Raw genomic sequence first — 10609 nt, 5'->3', positions numbered from 1 at the left:
GGTGCCTCTTCTACCTCTGCTGCTTAGCACTGAATGCACGGTCATTAATCTTACATTGTCATAAGGCATTTAAGCAGATGATACTTTATGAGCTTGTCAAATTCCGCCTTGTATGTGGTTTGTTTTAAATGCATAATTTCTTATGCATGGACCATTATGGAGCAGCACTCGGTTACATTCAACAAGCACTGGAATTAAAGCTAGAATCTTCTGCTGCAGTGTAATGGAAGAAAGAAGAAAACAGGGCATCTTAATCATTGTAAGTGGATTACCTCACCTAACATTACATCATAGCTGATTTGGTGAACAAATTATTTGACAATATCGCAATTTAAAATCAAGTGGCTTGCAGCTTCACTACTGCATGACCAGTTGCTGCCAACTGCTGTATTAAAATGGAGATACAGCCACTGGCAAAATCCTGTAAGAAGCCAAGAGTAACAACAGTGTCTCCTTAATAGTCTCATAATTTCCCCTATGGCTCTATCATGCTCACTGTCTCACTCTGCTCCGCCACCCCGCCTTCCTTTGTATACCAGGGACAGACACATTTGAGAATTGATTCAGCGCTACATTAAGTAATCTAGTAATCATTTACAGCAATAGTTTTGGGGTTTTCTTTGAGAAACAGAAGCATATTAAACAGGCATTGGTGTCACTACGAGGAGAATGGAGCGGTTTCCGTGCAATGTGAGTGCTATCTGACTCGGACGGCCCGCGTTGGGGTTTTTGCTCTCCTTTACGACCTCAAGCTGTACAGTGAAGTGGAAGAGCGTCTTTTTCATGGTACAATTTCCACCCCATTTCTTTGCATTTCATTGTTATCCCTATCTCCAAAACAATTCAGTCATGCGGCTCTATGCAAAAGAGCAAAGCATGCATCTGCTCACAGAACAAGTGGAAAGAGAGCAGCTGTGGACACAGACCGCAGCATGAGAACTACAGTGTAGCTGTGTTTGTCAACATGAAAGGCTCGAGACCAAAAAAAAACCCCCAACCTGTTTTACAGTTTTACATCAGCAGAGAAACATTTTGTTATTCGTTTTATGATTGTGGGCATTTTTGGTACATTCAGGCTCGCTTGAGCATTGAGATGGTGATGTAAGTAGTGATGCTGGGGAGCCGGATTAGCAGGTTGTCATACTTTGCCGTTTTTGTTAGTTTTTGTTTAAAAGGGATTTCAAAACGCGGCTTTCTGTAGTGCTCATGAAACCTGAAGTGCTTTAATAGGAGTTCTGTGGTCTGTAGCTGTGAGCGATCTGAAACATGGACAAAGACGGGGAGATGGAAGAGAAATCTAAGCCAGAGGCAGTCTAGTTTGAACAGCTATACAGACTCGCCTCAAGTGCACCGGGCAGATTTTGGGGTGTAAAAGAATGAAAGCGGTAATTCTCACCTGGCGCTGGTTTTTGTTATAGAAACAAAAAGGTTGCTTTTTTTTTCTTTGCAGAAAATTTAAGAAAGTTTTTGTTATTCTACTGGAAGCACTTGTTAGCAAAATCGAACAATAACAATGAACAATTATGAATGAACAGTACTTTCAACTGTAATTGAAATTGTGTAATGCCCTTCAAAATGACAATTCCAGTTGTTGTTGTTCAGGACATTTTTAAAGGAAGAAAAACAAATTTTTGAAAACCACTTTTTCATCCGCTTCAACTAGTGCCTGAGTGAAGTGCTGTCTTCTCCCCTCGCATAGGTTTCAGATGGAGGTGTGGGTGGTTGCAGATCAGTAATGATTTACAAATAATAAGTGGTGGAATGAACAAATCAATAAATCAGTAGATCTCTGGATATTTGTGAGGCAACCTTATTTTTTATATTTATCTGGGTCTTTTATTTGTTTTCAGCTCTCCAAGGCAGGAGCAGGAATCCCAAATTATCCAGGGGGTTAGGGGGCGCAGTGCCCCTGAGCCCCGAGCCCCATAGCAGAGGTAACGTATTCAATGGCCTGGGGCGAGTGGAGGAGAGGAGCGGCCCTGCTGCATACTGATGGCAGGGAGAGAAGCCAGTAATTGGAGCTGCAGAGGAGAGGGGAGAGGGGGGCAAGCACTGGGAGATGATGGCTTTGTTTTCTCTCTTCCTGTCTGTGCTGCTCAAACTCCTCCTCCCAGGCCTCGCTCTCCCTCACACTCACTAAGTAGAGATATGGAGAAATTGAATAGAGATACTTGCTAATTGGTCTCTTGCTGCTTGCTTAAAGGACCATAGACATTCTTTTTCATTTGCCTATTGAAACTAATAAACTACATCTGTCCGTGTGTGTCTCTGTGTGTGCGCCTGCGTATGTGCGTGCGTGTGTGCAGTTATTCAAGGATTACATGAAGCGCTGTGTTGTTCTAACAGGGAGGAAAAGAGGAAAATGTGAGGCATTGCTAATACAGTAGATTTAAAAATGGTTGTTATTGTTATTAAGACTGAAAGGAGAAGCCGTGCTCACCAAAATGAAAAAGAAATCTCAGACTAACCTATTTGTAATACCCTATCAAAGCTTGACGAGTTCATTTACTGCTTTATTTCACTCCACTGCCGTAGAACATATGCACTGCGTTCATGAAAGCCAATTTAAACCCTGTGCTGTCTGATATGATGTAAATTGGTAAATACTATCCTAATCAGAGCACATCACAGTTAATTAAGAAAATTACTTTGACAAACGGTTTGAGACTGGTGTAGGAGCTCAAGCCAATCAGGCTCATTCCTTATGGTGGTGCTCCCTCATGTGGGTAGGGAACGGTGAGAGTGCTGTTACATACATTGTCGAACATCGCTATCAAATCGGCCAGGAGAGAAGCGGATGCTTTTGGCGAAGTAAGTCCCACAGCACCGTCTGTTGACATTGTGAAGTGGTATGATATATGCAGGCAAATTAACTAAAAAAGAAATAATAATTTTTAAAAAATGGAGAAGAAGTTTGTTGTGGCGACATGTTCGAGTCAGCCCTGCTGGCCAGTTGGCCCTTAAACAGGTTGAAGTCCACAGGTCACAAGAAGGACACAAGCAAAGTGAAGCTCTCATTTCCTGTCAAAAGCAGCGCAGACAGATTCTTTCCAAGGCATCAGTCGCAGGCTAATTGGGCCCCGGTGGGTGACACTGCAGCATCATAAATAAAACAAACACAGTTGTGGTGTTTCTGCCACTGGACTCTTTAAACCTTCATCACAGAATAAGCGGTTCTGATGAAACACCCAGCCTAATTACTCTGGTACAGAGCTGTTATCTTTTCTGCCTCGTGTAATTGATCCTCTTTTTTTTTTTTTTTCCTGAATGCATTTATGTTTTTAAACGGAAATGAGAGCATGCATTGCCTGAGAACTTGAAGACCTTGTAGGAGCCGATAATTAGCTGCTGTGGTTAATGGGCCTAACTGCTTGTGTGCTACATGACTCTACGGTGTCATAATGTGGCAGAGCTCAGAGGAGACAGTGCTCAGGGGTGATGCACGTGTGATTAGTCTCCTCACTTCACCAAAGCCCTTTTCACACCTTCACTTTGCAGTCAGAACCACGAACCTCTGGTGTAGAAAATTACATATCTTTAACTGCACTCACTAATCAAATGTGCTCTCTGTGAACCTCTGACTGATCCATGACCAGTGTTGGGTTTTAATAGTTTTTTTTTTGTTCTCTGAAAAAAGGACTAAAATACTGAAACACACAAGTCTTGTACTTTCAAAGTGTTACGACTCAGCACGGCAGAATGTAATGTGCTCCCTTTAATATGTGTGTTGCGTTCATGTGTTTGTATAGCAGCATGTGTGCTAATTTAGATAAATATACAGCTTGCCCTGGGCCATGAATTAGAAAGCAGGCTAATATTGATATACTTTGAATCTCTTGCTTCTTTTAAATTCACAATGAATCAAAATACATCAGCTGCCCACCTGGCATATTGTGTGTTCTTCATTCTGCTCGGTGTCCTGATGATTTCACTTTGTTATTCAGCCAGTGGCTCCTTCCTTGGGACCATATATTCATATTCATTCTGAACCTATAGAATGTGTCAAATAGAGGTGTCCTAATTGTGTCCTTGATGAAAGGCTATTAATATTGAACATTTTCACATTCACCCGTGTGCCAGTGCTGAGGAAATGTGTTTTTCCCCCTGTTTTTTTTTCTTTCTCCAAGACAAAAAAGCAGATCTGTTCATATCTCTAATGATACCTGATTCCCCAGGGGTTAGCGGCGAGACTAGCGGTGGCTTGAGCAGATTCATCAAACAAAATATGGTGCTCTTTCCTCAGGAGGCTGAGAGTCACATTGCGTTATATCACTGTTAATTAGAATGAAATATGCAGTTCAATTATTCTTTGTATTGTTTCCTGACGCGCGGGCTTGTGCTAACTATAGAGCACTGATGTAACACCAAATGTTAGAAAGCTTAACACTTATTTCTGCTCATTTTTTTTCTTTTAACAAAACTGCAGTGCTGCTTTTTTTTTTTCTCACACACACACTTCCATTCCATTTTTCAGCATAACAAAGTGACCCCATAACTATTCCAAACAGTGACTGTAAAACCAAAGCGTTTATTGTGTGAAAATTCTTGTAGCTCTTCTAAGCAGTGCTGTCATGATACTGGCAGCAACTGGCCTGATCGGCTGGGTAGCCGGGTGGCTCACTTGACATTGTTTTTTTGAAGCAGGCACTGGCTGTCCTGTGACCAGTGTCAGTATAGCACAACCTCTGATCCAGGAACAGCAACTGTCAGGCCCGCACCTGTACGGCACTGAGACCTTGTGTCCCCCTCCACGTCCACAACGCAAGGTTGTGCTTAGACATGCTTTGCATCTCATCGGCACTCATTGGCCCAAGCAATGCTCTCGAGACTGCCCATGATCCCAGCTGTTGTCTTCATTTTAATGCACTCTGAATAATATTAAAGCAGAATCAGTTGAATTTATTAATGCAGCTCGCCCCTTGGAGAGATGCTTTTAAAGGCCAATGATTTAATTTCAGCTCTTAAAGGCCATCTTCAGTTCTTGATGCTATAAAGAATTATGGCTTTTGCCATCTCTTAACACCAGTGTGTACTGTGGGCCACAAAATGAATTATTAGTAAACTGGAGCTAGTGCAAACAGCTGCTATTAGCGACCATTTTTCTCTCTGTTGTTATCTCACTTACATTGCCGCCCGTATTCCCAGAGACGACATCAGTCCTGGTTACTATAATTTATGTCTTTCATCAGGAGAGACTAAAGAAATGTGCCAGCTAGTTAAGGCGCAATCTGGAGGAAAACAGCTCAAGGTGGCTACAGCATCATTTTAAAAACTCCCAATGCAGTCTCATGTAGACGTGTTAATATACACTGGGCTAAACAGTCGCTAACTGTATTAACATCAGTATGTTCTGCGTTGTGTTTGACAACTGAGCTGATGCACAACAGGTCATGTTTCATTTGGTGCATTGGTGTGTTCTGTTTAGAGGCAAATCGTAACCTCTGCCGTAATAATTTAGGCCATTTGGGAATTGCAGAGCAGCCAGTGATCTCCAGTGATGACCTGCTTCTCCGGTGGTACAAAGAGACCAAATAACACATACACAAGCGCCTTAACACATGTAAGTCAACGGATAGCGGTGCTTTTGTTGGTTTTTCCTCCCGTGCGCATTATGTCTGTCAGAGGGGAGGTCAGAGAACCTTAACAGCATTGTAACAGTAACAATTACTAAGGATTTGTTGAGAACACTGGCTTATTTAAATGAGTTTTGTGTTCTGTTTTGTTTTTTTCCTCTATGCATCTCCTTGTAAAGCAACACAGAACTGCGACAAAGGGTGCAGTGTTCGCTCTCCCTCTCTGCACTTGGTAGTTTGACGCCCGCTCCAGGGCTGAACATCAGAAGAGCGGCTGCTGAAAAAACAGGTTGTATGGGTCCTTGCACACAGCCTGCCTGTGGTGCTGCCTGAAGGACTGCCATGGAAACAAGGAGTGTGACAGGCTCTGGGGGGATCCGCCACAGCTGCAGGCACTTCCTTTTTGACAGCCTGATGAAGACATCACTGCCACACCATGCACAACAACAACTACTACTGGAGAAAGAATATGATCAGACAATGTTAACTGCTGTGTGGCTGAAATGTTCATTAGCAGGCTTGTAAAACATCCAGGGATTTTCCCCACCGCATTCAGGGACCATATTGCACAGTGACTTCCTCTGCAAATATCTGCAACTGTCCCAGGAGAAAATATACTGATAAATAATTCCTTAAATATGATTACAACACTTTGAAGAGGGGCTTAGGTGTGTTTGTGTGTGCGTGCCATATGTGCATATAAGTAGAGAGCATGAGTGCGCACCGGTGCATGCAAAGTAGAATCAACAATTGTTGAATCCCTGTCAGACTGTTCGGTATGATCCACTGAATATGAATGATACGGGGTACATCCAAGTCCACAACCTCAGTGCCACAGATTCAAAGATTTGACAGCTTGGAGGCAGGCAACCATAGTCCCTTAAGCCCTCTCGTAACTGGAAGAATTTATCTTTATAATAATATATATGTCAAATGACACATCATTTCAACTAAGTGCTATTAACCAAAGCGATGACTTTAGATAAACTGTGTTGTTTTTGGCCCCGTATATGTCACATTCTTATTTTCACTTGTTCTGTCAGATATTTAGATGAAATCCGGTTGTTTGCTGTAATGTCTCTTAAAAGTACCCTGGGAGTGTCGCTTAATTGGTTTCACCTCTTGGGGACGTTTCATCGGGTTTTGCATTGGATCTGCTTGTAACCCCCCCTTACACACCTCCCCGCGATGCCCTCCTCTCAGCACAGCCAAAACCAGCTCCCCCCCCACGCCCCAGTGGAGCCAAGAATGTAGGAGGGTTTCAGCCAGTGTGTGGGATTTAGCTCGTCAGAAGCTCAGGGTCACCTCCACACCCTCTCACTTTGAAATGGACCCCTGGTGGCAGCTCCTGGGAGAGCCCAGTGATGTCTCTATCAGCCTGTCAAAAGAGATAGCCCGGGGCTCCACCAGGTCCCCCTGAGCCAATCAAACTCTTCACAAAGCACAGATGGATGCTCTTTCACCAGCGTGCTACTCCTGAGGAGGAGGAGGGGTGGGTGGGAGGGAGGGAGGGGACCCGGCCGTGATGCTCAGTCCCCCAATTGGTTGGAACAAACTTCCATTGCTGGAGTCCACTCCTCAGTTCAGCTCAACTTCAATTATAACTATATATTGTATTGTATATTGTGAAAGAGAGTATCTGCCATTTATCTAGTGGGCAAAGAAGGAAATACTACTATTTCTAGTTTTAATTTCCTCTTATGTACTCTCATATATTCTACAGGATGCAATTATTTTGAAGAACAGTTCTTTAGTCACTTTGTGAAACATTTATGTGAGCAACATAAATAAGAAGAAATACTGTTTTGCACAATCAAAAATGATCAAAGATGCCAATCGATCATTTTGCGTATTTAAAATTAATATGCGCGGGAACACTGAGAGATGATACGCTATATCCCTTGACTTTGAAAAACTGTTGCGGGAATACAGATGGAAAAACAGAGTACGTGTGTGTGTGTGTGTATATGTGTGTGTACGTGTGCAACCATTAGATAGGCCAGGTGATTTTAGTGGAAATATAAAGCACTAAGTGCCGGGGATGGAGAGAGTACTCTCTGTGAGATGAGCTCTTTCTCTCTCATCTGGACCCTGTTATTGTGAGAAGGCAACAAAGCAATACATTAGGAAGCACACTGGAGCCACACAGCTTTGATGTGAGCTTGGTAACCAAGGCGCAGCAGTGGCCGGTGTGTGAGCGCCGTTTCAATGGCTGTGTTGTGTAATCAGATGTGTTTACTGTGTATTCAAGTAAAGAAGTGGTGTAATCCATGCTCACAAGAGTGCAGTTATTGAAAAAAAAACAAGAACTCAAACTGATCAAGATTCTTTATTCAGGATTCTTGCAGATTCTCCATTTGATGATGCAGACACGATGCTAGGAGGTAAAACTTGCACGTGAATTTAACAGGAAACACAAAAACTTTACTTAAGCCAAGCAAGTTGGAAATAATACATTTCATGACTATATTTGTTTCTGAGATAAAATTAGGAGTGCTTGTAGGATTACGTTAAATAAAGCAAATCTATACCACAAAAAAGATAAATTCAGTACTCTGTCCTTAATATTTTAAATATAAACAAAAAATATTATTTCACCACAGTTATTTAAAATATATGTGACCTTTAGTTAAATGAACATATAAAGAAAAAAAGAACATTGCAGTGGTTTGTTAAGTTTGTATTTTCTTTTCTTTAAGGCAAATTTCTCAGTTTTACCAAAGTCGAAAAAAAGCCCCAGATGCTTTTCATTCCTTTCTAAATTATATCCAAAGATGAAGGCTGAGCCTCGCAATGCTCTTTTTTCTTTACCTCCAAGCTTGTGATTGACAGCGCCATGTGCTGCCCTCCTAGCGGCTGCAGTTCACAGCCCCTGTCAGGGGGGTGGCAAACACACAAGCCAGAGAGCGGCTAGCTGCCCCTCAGCAGCAGGGAGCAGAGTTAGGGTGGTATGATGGGGTGCACGGGGTCAGGGGCTCTGCTGGCACTGGAGCATTGTTGTCAGGTGGATTGCATCATGCCACATTTAGAAAGAGACCAGCCTTTCATCCAGCGTGTCCGCGGAGCTTACTTTTTCTTCCGCGCCTGGTTCTGGCTGGTGGGCGCTCTCAGCACACTGTACTGCACCTGTAAAAACAAACAGGAGTTTGGTCAGAGGCAGGTAATCCGAGCTCAGTGGAGCGCACGGTAATGGCTCCCCTGAGGAGAGCTGGTGCAGGGGAAAGCGAGGCAGGCTCGCCTGTAATGAATCATTTTTTAAACACAGGAGCAGAGGGGATTAATCACAGGGAGGAAGGATTTGAAGAGTCAAGGGTTCTGTACCAGTGAACGCCCCCCTCATTCTGCACCACAATCACAATATTAGAAACAGACATCAACTGCTGAGATGACCTGCCAGCCAGGCCAGTGAGGGAGTTGCGAGCTGCATAATCACTCAGTGTAAGTTATGTCCCCTAAAGAAAACTTTGTAAGTGTTTAGTGTTGTTTAAGCTGAGCGCTACCAACACAAGTTGATGTATAAGTTTCTTTATGACTTTGCAAACCTCTGAGTGACTTTAATTTCTCCGGGCTAAAACTGGACCTGAAATGTGATATTTGAACTTAAGACCTTGTTCTTTCTCCTGGCTACATATGTAGTGTTAAACTCAAGGAACTCAACTCATGTTACACACTTTCTCATCCATAAATTCCCGCATGTGCTTGCGAAATATGAATCGGGTTTATTCGGACGCTAATTTTTGTCTTTTTTAAAATTACCACCAAAATTCCCATCATATGCCAAAGAGGGCCGATCATAGGGTAAGCTGAAAAGACAAGTTGGAATTTGAAAACTTGCTTTGAAGCTTGCTCGCTGAGCTCAAACAATACGGTGAATCTGTTGAATAAAGGTAAGAACTCTATGCTAATTAGCTGCTCTCCATTATTAGAATGGGAGATGGAATGTGGGAACAAAGTGACTGCCTCCTGCATCAGAACATGAAACTGTCCTCAGAACTGACAGATGCTTCTTATTTCAAGACAGACACTGTGTTGTCAGAAGTCCCCGTTTGAGGCGGACTTTGTAGATGTGCACAAGCACTAATTGCCAAGTCACATTTGCAAGAAAGACAGGAGTCAATTTTCCTCCTTTGTGGTCTTCTGTGTCCACACCTATCTGAGGATTGAAGTTCTAAGTCAACAAAAAAAACAATATGTGGTTTATTGTTTTTGGGTCTCCTGTGTTATTTTTCACAGCGCATAATGGAACGTACTTATGATTAATCTTAAGAGTGTTTTGTTTCCTTTTTTTATGACTGAGGCTATTTTCAAGATGTAGTTCCTCTTTTAATCCAGGCTAAAAAAAAAAAAAACAGGGAAAAAAAAGTATTGTTTCTATGGGATTTGAAAATGAGTCAATTTCAAAGCTCAAATAGTGTATCCCAATGGGGGAAAAAGACATACAAAGGATTCTGAATCAAAATGTATTCACCACCTTGTTTTGCCAACTCAGTCAGCCAAATCTCAAACAACACAGGCTCCCTCCAACATCACAGAGAAGTCAGCAATGGCTTGCTGCAGAAGGACATCAAGGGTGCAGCTGAGAAACAGACTAGGGTGAGAGTGCCTTGCCAGATCCAGACTGTCAGGATTTCTCGCTCTATTCTGTCTGGTGAGTTACCTGCGAGATAAAGGCATTGTGTGGCACTTCATTTCCTGGCTAAGCAAAATCCTCAGTCAGAGAGCGCCGAGCACCCAGCGCCACTTATAACACCCTGACAGCTCCTCTCAGCTCTGTGATGTAAATGCAAATGACATATCAGCCATGGCTAATATGTAATCACATATGGCACCCAGCAAGTCGACTGGGGCTCGCAACTACATTAATTGACTCTACCACCCTGAAGTGACTGGGGCCACATCAGAGTTTCTCTGCTGACACAACAGCCAGACACGTCAGGAGCCCTCTCTGTCGGCATGCAGCCAATCACTGGCTTTTATGTCACAGCGCTTCAATCAGCCGTGCAAAATTGCTAATAACGGACAAGGCCTCTGCAATA

General features: G+C 42.9%; 1 protein-coding gene across 2 annotated transcripts in view; it reads right to left on the bottom strand.

Moving 5' to 3' along the window:
• Window positions 1-8639: 8639 nt before the first annotated feature.
• Window positions 8640-10609, bottom strand: part of mctp2a (multiple C2 domains, transmembrane 2a) — a 31788-nt gene continuing 29818 nt past the window's right edge. For both annotated transcript variants that reach the window (XM_085357392.1, XM_085357393.1), the window contains exon 22: window positions 8640-8699. In XM_085357392.1, coding sequence (XP_085213518.1) covers window positions 8640-8699 — 60 coding nt within the window. The remainder of the gene's footprint in view (window positions 8700-10609) is intronic.

Source organism: Diplotaxodon limnothrissa, linkage group LG7 (assembly GCF_057381915.1).
Source record: "Diplotaxodon limnothrissa isolate DT_005_m linkage group LG7, D_limnothrissa_male_GT1.1, whole genome shotgun sequence".
NCBI lineage: Eukaryota > Metazoa > Chordata > Actinopteri > Cichliformes > Cichlidae > Diplotaxodon > Diplotaxodon limnothrissa.
This window is presented reverse-complemented; position numbering and strand designations above follow the sequence as displayed.